General features: G+C 44.5%; 1 protein-coding gene across 1 annotated transcript in view; it reads left to right on the forward strand.

The window, feature by feature from the left end:
* The first annotated feature begins 9,433 nt into the window (after positions 1-9,433).
* The window catches only part of FAM227A (family with sequence similarity 227 member A), a 30,857-nt gene continuing 21,315 nt past the window's right edge, over positions 9,434-18,975 (forward strand). Inside the window, exons 1-5 of the mRNA XM_044679633.1 lie at positions 9,434-9,557; positions 10,682-10,779; positions 13,579-13,642; positions 14,966-15,057; positions 18,073-18,216. Coding sequence (XP_044535568.1) covers positions 9,434-9,557; positions 10,682-10,779; positions 13,579-13,642; positions 14,966-15,057; positions 18,073-18,216 — 522 coding nt within the window. The remainder of the gene's footprint in view (positions 9,558-10,681; positions 10,780-13,578; positions 13,643-14,965; positions 15,058-18,072; positions 18,217-18,975) is intronic.

The raw sequence follows: 18,975 nt of genomic DNA on the forward strand, positions 1-18,975 counted from the left end.
TTGACCCTGGCCCTCTACCACTGAATGTTAGCCTACCCATAGAATTTAGGAAGCATGAATCCAGAATAATTGTGATGAAAAGAAAGACAAGCTGAACAAAAGTCAAATCAGAGGAGGACAAGGAGAGGGACATTTAATAGTAGACCAAGGTCCCAGTTGTGCCATGGAGAAGCTTTGGGACCATTAGCAAAACCTTTCTCAGGGCCTCAGTCTCTGTACTTGTCAGATGAAAGATGTGGATGGGATGTTCTCTAAGGTCTCATTAGGAGTAAGTCACAGCAACTGTCTGTGTCCCAGCCATCCTCCCGACTGCTCCTTAAGGGGGACTCCCTGTGTTATGGGAAAGCTTTAAGGTAAAATCCTGGATGTGGACAGGTTGCCTTTGTCAAAAATGACAGACGCCAACAGCTAGCTTAAGAATTAAGAGGTTTTTTTCTATCCATAATTTTTTTATTGTTGTTTTGTTGATTAATTGGGAAGAAAGATTTATTCATTTGAATGTAAGTCAAATGGTTAAGTCCAGTTGGATAGCTGAGGGAGGCAGAGCAGGTAGAATGCTGCCTCCTAGAGATGTGTTCTGGGCTTTTTATACCCGGTCAACAACAGGGCCTATGTGACTAGATAGGATAATGATGGCATGTTACTGGGTCTTTTATTTAATTAATTAAATGGAAATTTTCAATTAAAAAATAAAAACACCCCCAGAATTAAAAAGAAAAGAAAAAGGAGCAGCCAGGTTGCACAATGAATAAAGCACCATGCCTGGAGATAGGAGGTCCTGGGTTAAAATGTGACCTCAAACACTTCCTAGCTGTTTGTGAATGTGTTGTCAATGTGAAATCTGGGGGACCCCAAAGTCTGTGTGTCTATTTGAATTTAGCAACCCCAAGTTTAGTCAGCTTGAAAGATGGAGACCCCAAGAGTCCTGATTCCCATGAGAATTCACCACAAAGGGAATCTCAGTCTACCAGTTTCAGACTGAGGTCCTAGGTTCAGATCTGGCCTCAGACACTTACCAGCTGTGTGATCCTGGGCAAGTAACTTAACCCCCATTGCCTACCCTTACCACTCTTCTGCCTTGGAGCCAATATTAATATGGTAAGAACTCCTAGAATGGTGACTGTATAAGTGATAAGAAGGGGACTTGTGGGACAGATATTACCAAGGTGGAAATGATAGGCTACAGCTACCTATTGCATGTGAAAGTGAGGAGTCGAGGAAAATATAGTGACTGGGAAACTGGTTACCTGGCAAGATAGTGGTACCTTAACAGAAGTAGGGAAGCTCAGAATAGGATTGTGTTTTGGGCTAAAAGATAAATTCTGTTTTGGATATGTTCAATTTGAGATGTTGGAATGTAGGCACCACCTGTGGGTTTTAGCTTCCTTTCACTGTGTGTGGACAGGTGAATCCTTGCACTACTCAAAGAATATTGGCTCCAAGGCAGAAGGTATAGAGGACCAGCTCTATATGGCAGGGGTCCTGAGTGGCGTTTTACGGCGTCGGATTGCTAAGACAGGAAAAGAAACTGAGAACAGCCGAACTAGAGGTTAGCCCATGCTGATCCCATGCTATGGGATTTTTGACTTTATTTTATACTGGTTTCAAACAAAGAACACAAAGAAAGAATCACAGCTGTGAAGGAGGTTATAAATCATACACAATCCATTAAAGTCTAAAAAGTAGAGATATGGGTGCAAGGACAAGGGCCAAATTCCAACCACCAATTAGTAGGGTTTACTTCTGGGAGCAGAAATAAATTTCATGGAGATGTTTACTAATTGCGTTCTGCCTTGATTTACAGATCTGCACCTGGTCAGATAGTCTGGACTAAATTGTCCGGCTCCAGTCTTTATCTAAGTAATATATTTTTTAGGTTTCAGGCTTCTTAATTATCAAGGAGAGAAATTGTCAAGGAGAGGAATTGTTAACTCAGTAGCTGCTGGTCTGGTTAAGGACTCAAAGCTTTCCAATAAGAATGTTGAGAGAATGTGGGGATCTAAAAATGAGTCAAAAGAGGAGCCTCAGATTTTTACCTTAGATGGTCCATTCTATCTGCATCTGACATGTAGTGCAGAAAAATCATACACGCAGTTTTACTTGCCGATGATTTTGTAATGGGATCCAGATAAAACATCTATTACAGACTCTGTTTCTCTAAATGACTCCTAATAGCCTCTTGGAGGGGTCAAGTTGTTTTTGGATTAATCTACCTGCTGGTATCAGAGCTTTTCAGGGCTCAGGTGACCAGGACCAAACACAAAGACTGCCTCAGCCTGGATTGGTCACGTAGGGAATCCAGATAACAGGCCCTAAATTTGACCCTATTTCTCCAATTGGCTTTTTACATATAACGGCTTTCAACAAGAAGGTAAGGGTTTTAAAAAACAAACAAATAAACACCCTGGTCCTAGTAGCTTCTCCCATTGTTTCAAAGAACTTCCTTAAGTAGCCCAGCCCTGGTCTGGATATTTTCCTTTAGTATCCATGGTAAGTAGTCCACTCCAAGACACCTAACCTCTGGCCTTGGTTCCTTTCCTAAACCTGTCAATGTAGTTTGAACACTTCCATTTCTTTTTGTTTGTTTTTTAAATCCTTACCTTCTTGAAATCATTGTTTTGGTTCTAAGGCAGAAGAATGGTAAGGGCTAGGCAATGGGGATTAAGTGACTTGCCCAGGGTCACACAGCTAGCAGTATCTGAGGTCATATTTGAACCCAGAACCTCCTGGCTCTCAATCCCCTAAGCCACCCAGATGCCCCCACTCCCATTTCTTTGTAACCATAGTAATTGTCAGTCAATCATGTTTCCCTGACCTTCAGTTCCCCAAAAGGTATATAAGTTGCCCAAATTCTTTTGTTCTTCAGATCTATTATCTCACAGGGTGATTTCTCCCAGGGATCAGTAGCCAGAGTCTCCAGGTCATTGAGCTCTGTGTGGTTTTGAACCTGTGACTCAGTGGAGGCCTAAGGATGTACTGCATCCCTCTCCTGGTTAAAGACGTGGGTTTTCTGACTATAATAATTTTGTGTTTTTTTCCAGTTTAACACTGTGTAACCCTGGATAAGTCCCTTAATCCTGATTGCCTAGACTTTGCCAGGAAATCTTAGAATTAATGCTATAATAAAAGGTAAAGTAGAAAGTAGAAAAGTAGAAAAAGAAAAAAACATTTCTGAAGAGTATATAGGTTTTCCCAGACAAACACCCAAAGGTTAAAAGTCCGGGTCTGTACTATAGTCTAAGTACTCCATTTTACTGATGAGGAAACTAAGGCCTACAAGTTGATATAATTTGTCTGTGCAATAATGCACAGAATCATGGGAAATTCAAATCCATACCTTTAGATTACAAAGTCCAATTCTTTTCTGCTTATTACATATGCTCCACTGCTTTGGAGCTGAGGGTCAAGAAGAAGAGATAGGCCTAAGGCCATTGTTTTAATGTCCCCTTGCCTCCTTTCACCTCCATTTTTGTTTTTTTCTGAACTTGAAGGAATCTTGGAGATCTTCTATGTCCAGTGATCACATTTTATAGAGTAGGAAAATGAGGCCCAGTGCCATGAAGGGGCTTGTCCAGGGTCACATCCCTAGGTTGAAGTGGCCCCTGGATCCAAGGCGAGTTTCTTGCTTCTTTTCCCAGTTGGATGACACAGTACTTCATGCCAGGCTTTCAAAGCTGAGGAGACTCTATGGATGTCCTTAGCTGCCCTCATGCTTGAAACCCAAATGCCCTTGGAACTGCCCTATAACCTGAGGGAGACAACACTGTTGACTGGGAAAAAACACAGAACTATTAAATAGTCAGAAAAGCCACTCTTTAATCAAGGAAAGGAGTACAGGGCCGAGTTAGGCCTCTACACAGAGCTACAAGCCAAAGCCTATGCAGAGTCTGAGGATTGAACTCTGGATGCTCTGGTCCCTAACCCCTGGGAAAGCCAACTGCACTAGATTGGACAATTCCATGGAGCCATTGAGGTTGGGAAACAAATATCTTTCTTGGGGAACTTGGGAACTGAAGATGAGAGGCATAGTTGATTGACTTTACAATGGTAACAAAGGAAAATGGGGAGTCTCAGACAGGAATAACTAGTGAGGGGCAGATGCTTTACAATGGACACAGAAAGGAAAGACCCAGCCAAAGGCTGGGCCACCTTAGTAAAGGGCTTTGGCCTAAGGGGAGAAACCATTGGGACAAAAGAGATACTTAACTTTTGAGGGGATTAGCCATCCCCATTAAGGCCCATTGTTAGTCTGAGACTAGTGAAGTTGGACTTTCCCTCGGGGAGGAATTCTATTGTGACAAGGTTAAACCTGAGGCTTTCACCTTCAAGCTAAGTAAACTGGGGTTCATTAAATCTTTCTAGGCTACAAGTTTGGGGGCTTCTAGATTCCACGTTGACACACACCCCTTTTGGTCAAGACTGGACATCACTGACCAAACAAACGGACAAATGGGTGATGCTATATAGGGTTGGACTCTGTCACTAATGGTGGGAAAGCCTTGGGGTACAGGTATGGGCCATTGGCATTTGGGGGCACTCCCCAATGCCCGGCGCATTGACAGTTGTGCCAGAGAAAGGTAGGCAGTCTACCCTTGGCAAATTTTTGACAACACAACATTACCCAAATCCCCCCAAAGTCTTTAGTCTCTTGAATCCAGTGAGTTCTGCTGGTGGGTCCTGATAAAATGGCTTCAGTGCCTTTTCTCTTGCTGATTCCTCCTTCCTGTAGATAGCTTCATTTGCTGTAAGGGAAAACAAGAGAAATCCATAAACACATTCTCTAACAGGACTTAATCAATTCTCAATATACTTACTCACTATGAAGATTATTCAAGATGTTAATCTTAGTCTGCAATCCCATATTCGATTAAGGTTCTACACCAATTATGAAATTCTGTAAACTACATGCTTAATCAGAAAGATTGCCTTACTCTACCAAATTAATCATATTTAAAAAAAAAAACCCTACAAACTATAGAAATATGAAGGCAAAAATAAAATGACGGGTTAATCAGGGTTTATAAATCTGAAAGTGGCCCTTCCCTTGTTTGTGGCCAAAAATTAAAATATCATCCCATACTAAGTTAATTATTAAATATTCTATTACAAAAATCCCAAAATCATATTAAAAAAACTGCATGACAATTTCAGATTCAAAACAATTTTGAAAGTCAAAATTAAAAAGTCTCAAATTAACTCCAAAAATCCTCAAAATTAAAAATGCTTCTAACTTTCCTTAATTTTAAAGGTCTCACACGCCCCACTTTGGGGAGGTTGAGATGCTAGAGATTTTAAAAATTGTTTTCATTCACCTTTAACTACTTAAAACTATGATCATGCTTACTTAGACTTTTTTTTGTCCTATTAACTACCACTTTGTATGAAAGAAATAATGCTGCATCTGAGTCAGCCAATGCAAAAAGCCTGTAGATAAAAATTATTGTGAAAATAATTCTCTTGTTGTGGCAGTATCACAGGATCTCCTGATTTAACTGAGTTCTAGCCTTGACTAAATTAGTTTTGGGTACATATTTTCCAATTACCTGAGTAATTCATTGGCAATAAGGACTCATTTACCATTGGACCTGGGCCTTATCTATAGGTGATTTCATAAGTATTCCTAGGCACAAAAGCTTTTTGTAATCTCATGTTTCCTGCCTTGAAACTCCAAAATGTAAAAAATTTACTTGTACTGAGAAGCAGTTCAGCATTCTATCTGAAACGTGTTTATTTAAAATGCTGCTTAGAATCTACTATTTATATGTGAGGTTTCCCCCCTTTTTAGCACTGATATTTTGCCAGGTTTCCATATGACCTAAATTCTTCCTCCTTTTAAATCCTTAAGAAAAAGGAACCTCTTTAATTTGCTACCTCATTTAAAATGGCTAAAAACTTCTATCTGCCTTCATAATTCCTATATTCTAGGCCTTGCCTTTCTAAGGCTTCCTTCATTATGTGATTACAGAAAATTTGCTGTGACAGGAGAAAAGTGGGAAGTAACTTAAAATGAGGGAGAAAAACTCCCATAATTTGGAATATTAATGCCATGCATGAATGGCAATGATCAGCAGTCACCAGGAGAATGTGACAGAAAAGTAGCTGGGCCATTTCTTAGCCCTTCCACACCCTTGTGACTATCAATGACCAATTTTCCTCCATAGCTTTCTTTTCCCAATTATCTTCCCATACAATTCATCCTTAGATGGCAATTCTCTCTAACCATGCTTAGGATTCAAAATTAATTATCTTCTGTTATTAACAATCATTTCTAGGCTCTATCACTTTTTTCCTAAATTTTTCTGATACTACTTTGAGACAAACATCTTGCCATCTAGGCCTATACTGAATCTATGTTATGCTAACTTAGGAAAGCACTCTGGAATCTCTGTTGCAGATTCTCAAATCTAACTAATATTACCTTTTTAATCTCTTAATAAGGTAAAATGCTATTATATTTTAAACCTTCCCTACTTTAGCTAAATTTGGGGAATAACTCTCTTCTCTCTAGGTTCTCTATTAAAAAGGGACTTTGCTCAGGGTAAATATAATTCTCAAGGGAAATAAAATGGCCAGTTTTATGTCTGTTACAGAAATATTTCTAAAAGTCAATGAAAATGATGAGAAATAATACTTATCTGGATTCAGTTTCTTGGGGGCTCCTCCCAATTTCCTGTAGAGATGTCTTCTTCAAGAATCCTTCAGATTCTAGGCTTTTGGCTCCATTTAACGCAAACCTTTTCCCAACAATGTCTTGTCTTTTTACAACAATGCAATGGCCAAAAATAAACTCTTTTCTTTTCTTCAGACCACACACAAGTTAATTAGAAAATCTTGCTCTCTGGAAACAAATAACAGCTTGACAAAAATGTGAAATTATAGTACTTTAATCAAAAAAGTTAATACCCAGAATAAAACCTCTCTCATTACCAATATTAAAATTAACCACATTAGAATCTTAAAGTTATGAATTTCTGGACCTCCTTTTGCCTCCTGCTGGATAGTTACATATCCAGATTACCAGCTCCTGCCTCTTCAGCTTTTGGAAGGAATTAACTGTTAATACAACTTTATAGACATTATTTGCTAACATATCACCAGCATTTAGAATACCATTAGACATGCAATATAAGCAAAACCTCACAGAACATTGAGAAGAAATGCAGAACTTAAGTTCTTAAACTTCTATGAAAAGCTCTTTCACAAAAATGTACAACCATTTAAGCCTTAAGCCATGGCATCTCAAGCCGAGAAGAACCTTTCCCTATTTTAATGGACTTAAAGCAGTTACTCAGAACTTAACACTCAGGCCCCCAAATTCCAGCTCAGTTTCCCATTCAACGTTTTCAGCCAATCATTCATGCCTCTGAACTATACTCTCCTTGCCCTTACTTTTACCACCAACACACACACACTCAAAAATTTAGTCAAGCTTGGAGCTTGTAGTCAGGTTGAACTAGACTCCCATTTTGTCCAATTTACCTTGGGATCAAATTCTGCTACCATCTGTCATCTTAGCCAAACCTTTGCCTGCACTAGATTCATATCTATATATAAGTATATATAAAATATCTCCTTTGCCGCCATTTTGTCAGGTGGTTCCTTGGGCTGCCGGCTGCCCCCACCTCCTCCAGGGGCCACAGACATGCTGTTCCCCATTCCAGCAGCCCCCGAGTGGCTCTGGATTCTGCAGCTCTCTGTGCAATCCACAAACCAATGCTTGATGCCCCCTTAATTAAAGAATGGGTCACTCCCAAATACAGGAGACTGAGTCCTTTTTCTGAGAGTCACTTACCTGGCTCCTCTGCTAACTGGACTCATGACTTAACCCTAAACGGGCTATGTGGGTACCTCACGTCTTGGGGTCCTCCTCAGCAGGGTGGCTCAGGCAACTGGGATTTTGGAATCTTGGTGGGACCTCCATTTGTTGACTGGGAAAAAACACAGAACTATTAAATAGTCAGAAAAGCCCCTCTTTAATCAAGGAAAGGGGGTACAGGGCCGAGTTAGGCCTCTACACAGAGCTACAAGCCAAACGCCTATGCAGAGTCTGAGGATTGAACTCTGGATGCTCTGGTCCCTAACCCCTGGGAAAGCCAACTGCACTAGATTGGACAATTCCAAGAAGCCACTGAGGTTGGGAAACTTAAATACCTTTCTTGGGGAACTTGGGAACTGAAGATGAGAGGCATAGTTGATTGACTTTACAATGGTAACAAAGGAAAATGGGGAGTCTCAGACAGAAATAACTAGTGAGGGGCAGATGCTTTACAATGGACACAGAAAGGAAAGACCCAGCCAAAGGCTGGGCCACCTTAGTAAAGGACTTTGACCTAAGGGGAGAAACCATTGGGACAAAAGAGATACTTAACTTTTGAGGGGATTAGCCATCCCCATTAAGGCCCATTGTTAGTCTGAGACTAGTGAAGTTGGACTTTCCCTCAGGGAGGAATTCTATTGTGACAAGGTTAAACCTGAGGCTTTCACCTTCAAGCTAAGTAAACTGGGGTTCATTAAATCTTTCTAGGCTACAAGTTTGGGGGCTTCTAGATTCTACATCAACAACACGCAGTGAGCTACAGGTTAGTCTGATGGAAAGGCCAATCCGGCTCTTGGGCTTCTGGCTTCCCCAGATTCACTTAATGGGACCTAAGACCATTGCTTCTCTGTGGGCTTTGTCAGGATCGAATAACAATGAAGATGCACTTAGCACAGTGCCTGGTGCATAGTAGGCCCTATGGAAAGGCTAGCTCTGATTAGAAATAGTTGTTTTTTCTGCAAGGCTTTACAGCTAGTTTACAAGCCCTTTCTGTAGCCCATCCCCACTCTATATACGAAGAAGCCCCAGGGCAGCATGGTGAAGGAATTTCCCCTGAAGCAAGTAGCTCAGAAGAGGCCTTGAACTGGGGCAGCTAGGTGGCACAGTGGATAGAGCCTCAGGCCCAGAATCCAGAGTACTTGGGTTCAAATTTGACCTTGGGCAAGTCCCTTAACTCCCTTTGTCTGGCCCTTACCCTTTCTGTCTTGGGGCTATTCAGACATAAAATAAGAGTTTAATTTAAAAAAATAAAAAGAGAGGCTTTGAACCCAGACTTTGGTAACTACAGACCTTTTCCCTGTCTGATGCTGGCCTTGCTAGGGTATTTTAAATGATGAATGACGTTAAAAGCCCCCAGTCTCCCTTTAAGAGGCTCCCTATTGCCTGAGTGGCCTTCCTCATTTAATATCTGCTGGGTCTTTTGTCTGAAGAATTAGCAGATGGGTCTTAGTTGGTCTTTTCCACCTTCTGGTTTCCCCAGATGGTCCTGAATTATTTGTGACTCCTGTCAGTTGGTGGATCAGAGAAGGGGAGGGGTGCTTTTTGTTTGTTTCTTTTATTTTTATGAAAACTTTCTGACAGTGTGGAGGAACGTGGATAGCGTTTGGTATTGACAAAATGGAGATTATCAACTTCAGCGCCATCCCCATGATCCCCCTGGATGAAAAAGTGGAGATTCCACCCTTGATGAGAAGCAAAATTCATGAAAAGTTTAAGAATTACCTGGTAGAAAACCCACCCCGTATCTTCTGGTGATGTCACTGGTCTCTGACCATCTGGGGCTAGGGGGAGGGGTTTGGGGAGGCAGAGTCAGACCCTGGAAACATGGCCTGACTTAGAGAATTTAGGGAGCTCTTGGGACCTTCACATCACCCCAGACAAGGAAAAAGGGCTCCCTTATAAGAAGTCAGGCTTTCACGCTCTCTTTTTCTTCATTCTGGGCTTCATAGAAAGAGAAGGGACCCAAGCAGTCATCTGGTCCACATTTATGCCTTTGGGCCAGTCAGGAGGCTTCCACTGTTGGGAGACAGTTGGCCTGGGCTCAGGCACCATGTAGTGTTTATCTTCATCCAGGAAATGGAGTCAGAGAAATAAGATCTGAAGGCCCTTCCTCCTTTGCCATCTATGAGGAGACAACTTACCTCTGCCTCCCCCTCAAGAGCCACTCCCCAGGTGGGCCTCTCTCCTTGGAGGCCAATTATCACAGGGGTCCCCCTGCCTCATTTACCCTCCTCTCCAACTGCCCCTCTCATTAAATGGGACAACCCTTCCAGTGTTACCTGCTTAGATCTTTCCTGTGGAGCTCAGCCAGTCTGGGTGTCCAGACACAGGAGCTCCCATGAAGCCCTTCAGGCTCCCTTCCTCCCAGTTCAGGGAGAGGTAATATCTCTAGCAGAGCTCATCTTACCTTTGAGGCTTATTACCTCCCCATAGAGGGGAGGAAACTGAGCTTCAGGGGAGGCAAGAATGCCAGCTGGAAAGTGGTCCCAGCTCCTTGGTGACTGCCTCCTAGGTGTGGACACATGTGGCCAGCCCTCCTGCCTGCCTCTTCCTTCCCTTGTAACCAGTGGTAGCCAGACTTATCTCCTCTGCTTTTTCCCCAGTTGGCCTAAACCTGCTTCTTTTCTTCCCTTTTCATTCTGTCCAGTCTAGACAGGACTAGAGTTGAGTAGAGACTCTGGGAGAGACAGTGGTGTGGAGTCAGGAGATAGGAGCTGTGTGGCCATGGGCCTATCTGTTGCCTCTGGGACTCAGGGGTTCATTTGCAGAATAAGGAGGTTTTACTAGGCTGGGGGGCTCAGGGAGGCTCCTTCTAGCCCAGCTCTCTCCAGTGCCATGAGGTTCTTTAACAGCCATGTCTTCCAGTGTGTCTTGTGGGCTCCTTAGACAAGGTGAACAGAAAGATCGCCCAAATCGACCTGAAAATGAAATTCCAGACGACCGGCATCCAAAGCCATTTACTGGTAAGAATGGGGCCCAAAGAGACTTCTGGGCTTTTGTGGCTGGGGCTGGGGGGAGTCAGCACTTCAGTTCTTCTGGGCATCCCTTTAGGCACTGCCTCCACTGATACCAACTCCATCCCCCTTCTTCCAAGCAGCAAGGCATCATTGTGGACAAAGAGAGATCTGGCTTCTGAAACAGGAAGACTTGGGCTCGAATCCTGCCTCTGACACATGTAGGCTAGGTAACCCTGGGCACCGGAGTGCTCTAGGCAACCTCTGATATTAAAAATTGCAGAAAAGGTGCCAACCTGTATTGGTAGAGAGAGTTTCTTCTCCTTGGAGTTCCTGCTGACCAATGGTTTAGTCCCCAGCCTTTTCGTTTCCCCTGAGGAGGTCTTTCTGAGTCGCTCAATCTGAAGATACATGCCAGGCCAGACCTTAGATCATAGACATACAGGCCATCAACAGGCCAAACTTGGCATTCCAAAAAATGATGGTCATCTCCATGACTGTCTAGTTCTCTAGGGAAACTTCCGTGCTAGAAGAAAAAAGAGGGAATAGTTGAGCGAAGGGAGGAATTTTTAACTATCAATAATAGACAAGAGTAATTCTTACCCTCCCCCACATTGGCATGGCCCTTCATTGGATAATGGCACTTTAATTGGTGTCATCCATTGACTCTCCCCAGGAGGGAATGGGTCTTGGAAGGAGTCTTGAAAGAGATCTTGGGACCAAACTACATACATTTCACTCAAAAACTTGATGTTGGCCAAGTCCTGTGGTTCTATTGGGCACTCTGATTTTTTGTCTTCATTTGTTTTGGATTGTAAACTTGCCTCTTCCCTTGTGATTAAATTTTTGCTAAACTCAATTGTGACCTGGCTGTAAGGGAGAAAAGGGGCTAGGGTTGGACCAAGGAGGAATCAGACTTGGCAGCACACGCTTGGAGCTACAGTGAGACCCAGAATACAGTGGGGGTATTGGGCTATGGGAGATTCCCTGAGAGAAAGCCAAGAAGTCATCCCCAGAAAGCAGGCAGGGCAGCTGCCAAATCCCTGACCCACTGCTGGTCATTCGAGTGACCTTGGGAAGGTCTGTTATCTCCTTAGGCCTCTATTTCCTCATCTATAAAGGAGAGGGCTCAGACTAGATGATTTCTGAAAATGCAGCCAACTCTGAACCATCTGAACCCAACCTGTACCTCAGGACACTATGGACACTGGTCTAGTGGCAGACCCAGGTTCACTACCTAATGCCCTGAACATCTTGGTAGACAGTTTCATGAGTCACTGTAGCTTGAACACATCCTTACAGGATGGCAAAGCTTGAAATTAGCTCCTCCCAACTTAGTTAGCTGGACCTTGCCAAATGTGACATTGTTCATTATGGACTCCTCCTTGGAGGTGCCATGACTCATGCTCCTTGGGCATACCCTTTAGGAGCCAGGGGCAGGGCCCTCCCCAGGTAAGGCCAGAGATCAGTAAGAAAGGAGGAACCACAGTCACATCCAAGTGAAAACAAAAGTACACAATAACCTTAGCCTATCTTGTGTCCAGGCCCTCCTCTGGCTGCCCTTCCTCTTCTCTGAGGCACTCCTGATTTCAGGGCAATGTGGGGTCATGGGAAAGCATGCTTGCTTGCAAGGCAGAAGACCTACATTTAATTACTAGCCTTGCCATGGAGCAATTGGCAAAGGGACACTTGGTCTCTTTCCAGGCCATTACTCCTCTCCCTCTTGCATAAATGCTCCTTCCTCCCATAGCGGGTATGAGGGTCAAATGAGTTATTTGGAAAGCATTTAGTGCTGGTACATGTTACTACTTAATCCATCCTTCCTTCCTCCCTCCTTCCTTCCCTTCTGCCTTTCTTCCCTTCCTTCTCTTTTTCTCCCTTCCTCCCTCTTTCCCAACTTGATTAATACATTGAAAAATGCTTGAAAACATGTGCAATGTGTAACACCAGTAGACCACCCCACTTCCTTCCTAGGAGGGGGTAGGTAGAGAGTATCTTCTCATCTCTTCACTGAGGCCCACTTGGTCTTTGTAATTTTGTTATATTTACCTTTGATTTTGGGGGGGTGTCATTCTTTCTGTTTGCATTGTGTATCTTGTTTTCTTGGCTCTGTTTACTTCACTCTACCTCAGTTCACATAGATCTTTCCAGGCTTCTCCTTGTTCATCACACACATCAATATTCATGTTCCAAGATTTGTTTGTCCATTCCCCAATTGATAGGCATCTGCTTCATTTCCAATTCTTACTTGTCACAAAAAGTGCTGCTATAAATAGTTTGGAGGAGATTGGGTCTAGTTTCTTATTGATAGCTTCCTTCCTTGAGGTATAAGCCCAGCAATGGAATCTGGTTCAATGGGTGTGGACATTCTAGTCACTTTATTTGCTTTCCAAAATGCTTGTACCACTTAACAGCACCACCAACAATGTATTAGTATAACTTGCCTAGGGTCACCTAAATGCTGAGCTTCAGATTTGGGAAGCAAATCCAGTTCTCCCAATCCCATGTCCTGCTTTCCTCTTACTACCCTGCTGCTGTTCAGAGGAGTGAACTGAAGCAGAACCCCAGTTGCCATAGGAAGACAAGATAGGATCCAGGCATACCAACACATGCTGAGGGGAGCTTTTGGTCCAGCCCCCACTCTCTGGGGGCAAGATGCAGGGCTGTTTCCTCTAGAGGCCCCCTGGCCCCAAAGCGGGGAGTAGCAGCAGTGCAGTGCATGACTCTGGAGTGGGCCAGCTGGCTGGGAACACACCTTTTGGGAGGGGAGAGATTGACCTTCAGTGTATTTTGTGTTTGTTTCCGAAGGGCATAGAACAACTGGAGGCAGAGAAAAAAGAGAGAGAGCAGCAGCGCATCCTGGAAGAGAAAGGCAAAAATCCTTTTAACAGCCTGATCCTGGGGGTAATGAGTTGTGGGGCAGCTGAGGATGAGGCAAGGCCTCTTCTTGGCTTTGCTGCTCATTTGGAGTGGGGACCTCAGGGCAAATCCCCCAGGCTCTCTGTAGAGATGATCAGAAGGAGGGGATCACTGCACCTCTCCTTCAGCTCAAAGCTTCTCCAGGCATTTCCCCACTTGAACCCTCTGAGTCTCTGTACTATGAAGGAAGGGAGAAAAACAGACCCCTTCCAGCTTGCAATCCTGGGACCTCGCTTGGTTTCTCTCAGGCCACTTCCTATGCCCTACCTGTCACTCCTTTCAAAACCTATCTTGTGGAGTTAGATACTTCTATAGTTAAAATGGACACATGGGGAAGCTGAGGCCCTGAAAGACTAAGTGATTTCCTTGAGATCATGCAACTCCCAAATGGTAGAGCCTGGACTCCAGTGGAGGTGACTGGCACAAGTCCCCCCTATGGTTATCTTGGCCTGTAGTGCTTTTGGGCTCCCCTCATCCACCAGGCCTCACAGAGCAGGACATGCTATACCCCACTCACCTTGATTGAGGCAGGAGGGGCCTTATCTGAACTTTCCCTTTTCTCCAAACCCCAGCAGCTTGTAAACTAAAGAGATTTCTGCTAAAGGAATCCTGGATAGGAACACTGGAGAATATAACCACATTCTCTCTCTCTCTTTCTCTCTTTCTCTCTCTCTTTCTCTCTCTCTCTCACTCTCTCTCTCTCTTTCTCTCTCTCTCTCTCTCACTCTCTCTCTCTCTCTGTCTCTCTCTCTCTTTCTCTCTCTCTCTATCTCTTAATCTCCCTTTTCTTTGTTTCTTTTTCTCTTTCTCTTTCTCTGTGTCTCTGTCTGTCTCCCCTCTTCCCCTTTCCCTCCTTTCCCTCCTCTGATTCCCCCTTCCTTTCTCTATGCATATATGTATGTATATATCTATATATGCTTACACATATTTAAAATTCACTTTTCCGTACGTGTATTCCCCTCCTCTCCCTTTCCCCCTTCCCCTGCCCCACCATGCAAACTACTTGGGATCAAGGCTGTTTCATCTTTAAGTCTCTAGCACGTAATCCAGTGCCTGGAATGTGGTAGGTACCTAATAAATGTTGAATGACTGAATGAACAATGACCACCCAGTGTTATCAGTTAAGGTCAGTGAAGGAAAGAGGTCTCTATAAATGTCTGTATCCTCTCTGGTGTACTTTGGTGAGATTTATGGAAAACACCCTCCAAAATGGTTCCTGTCAATGAAAAGACCCCTCCACGTCTAGTATCACCCCTCCTCCCCTTGTCCTTTGTAGAGAAGGCCAGCAAAACCAAGAAGAAGACGCGCAAGTTAGTCCCACAGTCAACTCCATCAACTATAAGTGGTCCACATCCTGGTCCAAAAAAGGTAAGCGGTCTGAGCTTGGGTGATTGCTCCCTGATTTCCTTGGGGGGTAAATTCAGTTTCATTTCTGGGGCCTGTGAGCATTCTGGGGCCTTGGCCCCCAGGGTTGAAAGAACTGATAAATCAGAATGGCTATAACAAATGGGATACAATGGGTGGTTTCTTGTAAGGACTGCCATGGTTGTGTTCTGGGCTTGGACACAGAAGGTTCATGTGTGAAGCTCATCAGGCTGCCGGGCAGCCTCCTCTGTGTACCCTGCTGTTTCAGCCCAATAAGACGGAGACCTGGCCCCCAGCCCTGTTGCTACCACAACAGACTAGGGCCTGGGGCTTTCAGTATTTGGAGAGGCAGCAGGGCATGGCTCTTGGGCTTTGGAGGCAGGAAGCCCTGCATTCCAGACCTGCCTCTGATATGTCCTGGCAACATGTGTGATGTGGAAAGAGTGCTTTAACCTCTCAGTGTCCCCAGGGGCCTCCTCTCTAAGACTCTTAGATTGTAGCAAAGGAGGTAGAGAGAATTTCATCCTGGGACTCCCCTGAAGTGATTAAAAACCAGTCTGATTTCAAACAGAAACCAAGCTGTACATGTCCCAGCCCCCTCTTGCCATGGTAGGGCATTTCCAGGAGTCCTGTGGCAGAGAGAAGTTTCTGGGTTGGGGATGGATCTTTAAGGGTTGTCCCCTTTGCCCATGATGGGACAGTTGTTGCCTCCTCAGGCCTTTCCCCCTGGGGGTAGGATGCTCAAGACTTCAGGGTCCCCACCATGCTGTGATTTTGCATCAGAGGAGAGCTTTACTCCTAGATTAGATTCATGTGAGGGCCTCTGGAAGGGGAAGTGTGAGGCACAAGGTTAGAGCTTGAAGGGGCTTTGGGGAGTGTTTGACAGAAGGTTGGATAGAAAGGCCCAGGTCCCCTTAGGGGCAGAGGAGAGGCTGGAATGGAGGCCAGCTACCAAAGTATTCACAACATTCCTATTATGGGCATACCTCACCTCAATGCAGGTATTAATGAAGTCTGTCTGTCTCCACCTGGCAAACAGGGTTGTACTCCAGAGGTTGGTTTGTGAGTCAGAATGCATTTTCCCATAGAAACAATGTTATAATTAGCAGTCAAATTCTGTCACCAGCCCACAAAGGCTTATTTAACTTCTAATCTTGCTGAACTATGGAGCCAGTAATAGCATTAAATTCTGCAGCCACCCAGGCACAAATAAAGGCAGAGGGAAAATAGGAAGGTTGGAGCTGACTGGGTTGGGGATTGGGGCAGCTGAGCAGCATCCTGGGGAAGAACTAGAAGGGCACTAGTATGGGCAGCTCTGATCCCAGGCCTCTGCACTTGCAGGCCACAGATGCACATCAAGGCCCTGCCCCAGAACCCATGATTTCCCTTTCAAGAGATCTCCCTTTGGAAAGAAAATGACCTTGGGCTTCCTAGAGGATATCCATCTTCCCATCAGAGCTGGACTGGCCAGGAGCTCCTTTTTCTCTATCCTCTTAAAAAAAAAGATAAATGAAGGAAAATAAGATGTACTATGTCTGCAAAGGTAGATAGATAGGAGCTGGGTTCTAGACCATTTGAAATGCTAGCCTGAAGAATTTGCATTTTAAAGAATCCAGGATCCCAGAGAGCCTTTGAGCCTGGGCAATGGCATGGTTAATAAGTCCTGGGAAGTTGATATTGGCAGCTGTTTGGAAGATATCTTGGAAAAAGAGATTAGAATATCCCAATGGGGAGTCCAGGTAGGAGAGGATGAAGATCTCTGAAGTAGGGTATTGGGTGAATAAATGGTTGCAAGTGGCCTCTAAATAGCAGGATGGTGTTTTCTCTTGTGTAAAATGGGAATAATAAATGCCCATAGGACCTGCTTCACAAGGTGCTGGGGCACACAGATCTGAGAATGGCTTATCAAATATGTGTAATATGTATTTTAGGCAGCTAGGTGGCACAGTGGACAGAGTGCCAGGCCTGGAGTTAGGAAGACTCATTTCCTGAATTAAAATTGGCCTCAGACACTTATTGGCTATGTGACCCTAGGCAAGTCACTTAACCCTGTTTGTCTTAGTTCCCCTATCTGTAAAATGAGCTGGAGGAGGAAATGGCAAACTACTCCAGTATCTTTGTTGAGAAAATTCCAAATGAGGTCCAGGAAGAATTGAACATAACTGAAAATGTCTGAACAATGGAGGGTGCTCCCTCCATTGATGCAGATCACAGCCCCTCCAGGCCTCTTCATGACCATACACTCCCAGGCTATGGCTAAGTACTGTTTCTAGATATCTTGGACTCATGAGCTCATCCAAAAGAATTATTGCCTGGGCACTCTCTCTGTCTCTCTATCTGTCTGTCTCTGTTTATCTCTCTGTGTCTTTAAATTCTTTCCTTCTACCTTACAATTAATACTGTGTATTGGCTCCAAGGCAGAAGAATAGTAAGGGCTAGGCAATGGGGGTTAAGTGACTTGTCCAGGGACACACAGCTAGGAAATGTCTGAGGCCAAATTTGAACCCAGGCCCTCCTGTCTCCAGTCATACCTGAGCCACTGGGCTGCCCTCTTCTACATTTGATATAATTATATGCTTTTTGTTATTGATAATGTGGTTACTTGTGCTTCTAGTTTTCCTAACATTGAATCAGTGCTGCCTTCCTGGCATAAAACCAACCAAGTCACAGTATATATGGCCTTTGTGATATTTTTCATTGCTAATTCATGCCGGTCCCCTAAAGCATTTTAAAGCTGATGCGTCGATGAGGAAGCACACTTGTTTCCACGGAGGCCAAAGGGTAAAAGTGTTGGTTGTGAGTATAAGGTGCAGAAAGTCAGACTTCAGCTTGAGGGGTTGAAACAGTAGCTCCCCCTTCCCATGAGGCTTTCAGGCCATGGCTGGATCACCGCTTGTTGGGGATGCTGTGGAAGAGGGGGAAGGGAGGACTTACCCAGGATGAAGGTTTAGCAGACTCAGAGTTCTCAGACTGACCCCACATTTATATGATGACTCGTGCCTTCTTGGTCCTCTCCAGAGAGCCCAGAAGGATGGGCTGGCTGAGCTATTCCATGCTCCAGACTTCAATGAAGAGAAGCCCAGTGAGCTGCCAAACGGGGTGAACTACAGTGAGATGGTGGGCAATGTTATCCGGGCTCAGGAAAGCAACATCACTGGCAAGGTAATTGGAGGAGGCACAGATGAGGCACATGGGGCCCAGAGACCTCAGGAAGACAGCTGTCAGCTGCCCAAAATGCTGCCTGTCCATTGTCTTCTGTGTTCCTCGAAACCCAGGAATGGGGCTAGGATACTGCTCAGAGACTTCCTGGCTTCCATGGTTGGAGGACCTTCACAGAGGAGACCTCCCTCCATTAGGGCAGATCACAGCCCCGCCAGCCCTCCTCATGACCACACACTTCCAGGCTATGGCTAGGTACTCTCTCTAAAGGTCTTGAACTCATAAGGTCATCCAACAGGGTTATTGCCTGAGTTCCTTATCTCTCTCTCTCTTTTTAAATTTAAACCCTTCCCTTCTATCTTAGAATCAATACTGTGTATTGGTTCCAGGGCGGAAGAGTAGTAAGGGCTAGGCAGTGGGTTAAGATTTGCTCAGGGTCACATAGCTAGGAAGTGTCTGAGGCCAAATTTGAACCCAGGACCTCCCATCCCTAGGCTTGTGGCATGCCAGAGACCTTCTTTTCAAGACCTTTTAGGGGGTAGCTGGGTAGCTCAGTGGATTGAGAGTCAGGCCTAGAGACGGGAGGTCCAGGGTTCAAATCCAGCCTCAGACACTTCCTAGCTGTGTGACCCTGGGCAAGTCACTTGACCCCCATTGCCCACCCTTACCACTCTTCCACCAAGGAGCCAATACACAGAAGTTAAGGGTTAAAAAAAAAAAGACCTTTTAGTATTTCATGAGTATCAGGTAACACCCTAATGT

The sequence above is a fragment of the Gracilinanus agilis genome, chromosome 5 (genome assembly GCF_016433145.1).
Source record: "Gracilinanus agilis isolate LMUSP501 chromosome 5, AgileGrace, whole genome shotgun sequence".
Taxonomy (NCBI): Eukaryota; Metazoa; Chordata; class Mammalia; order Didelphimorphia; family Didelphidae; genus Gracilinanus; species Gracilinanus agilis.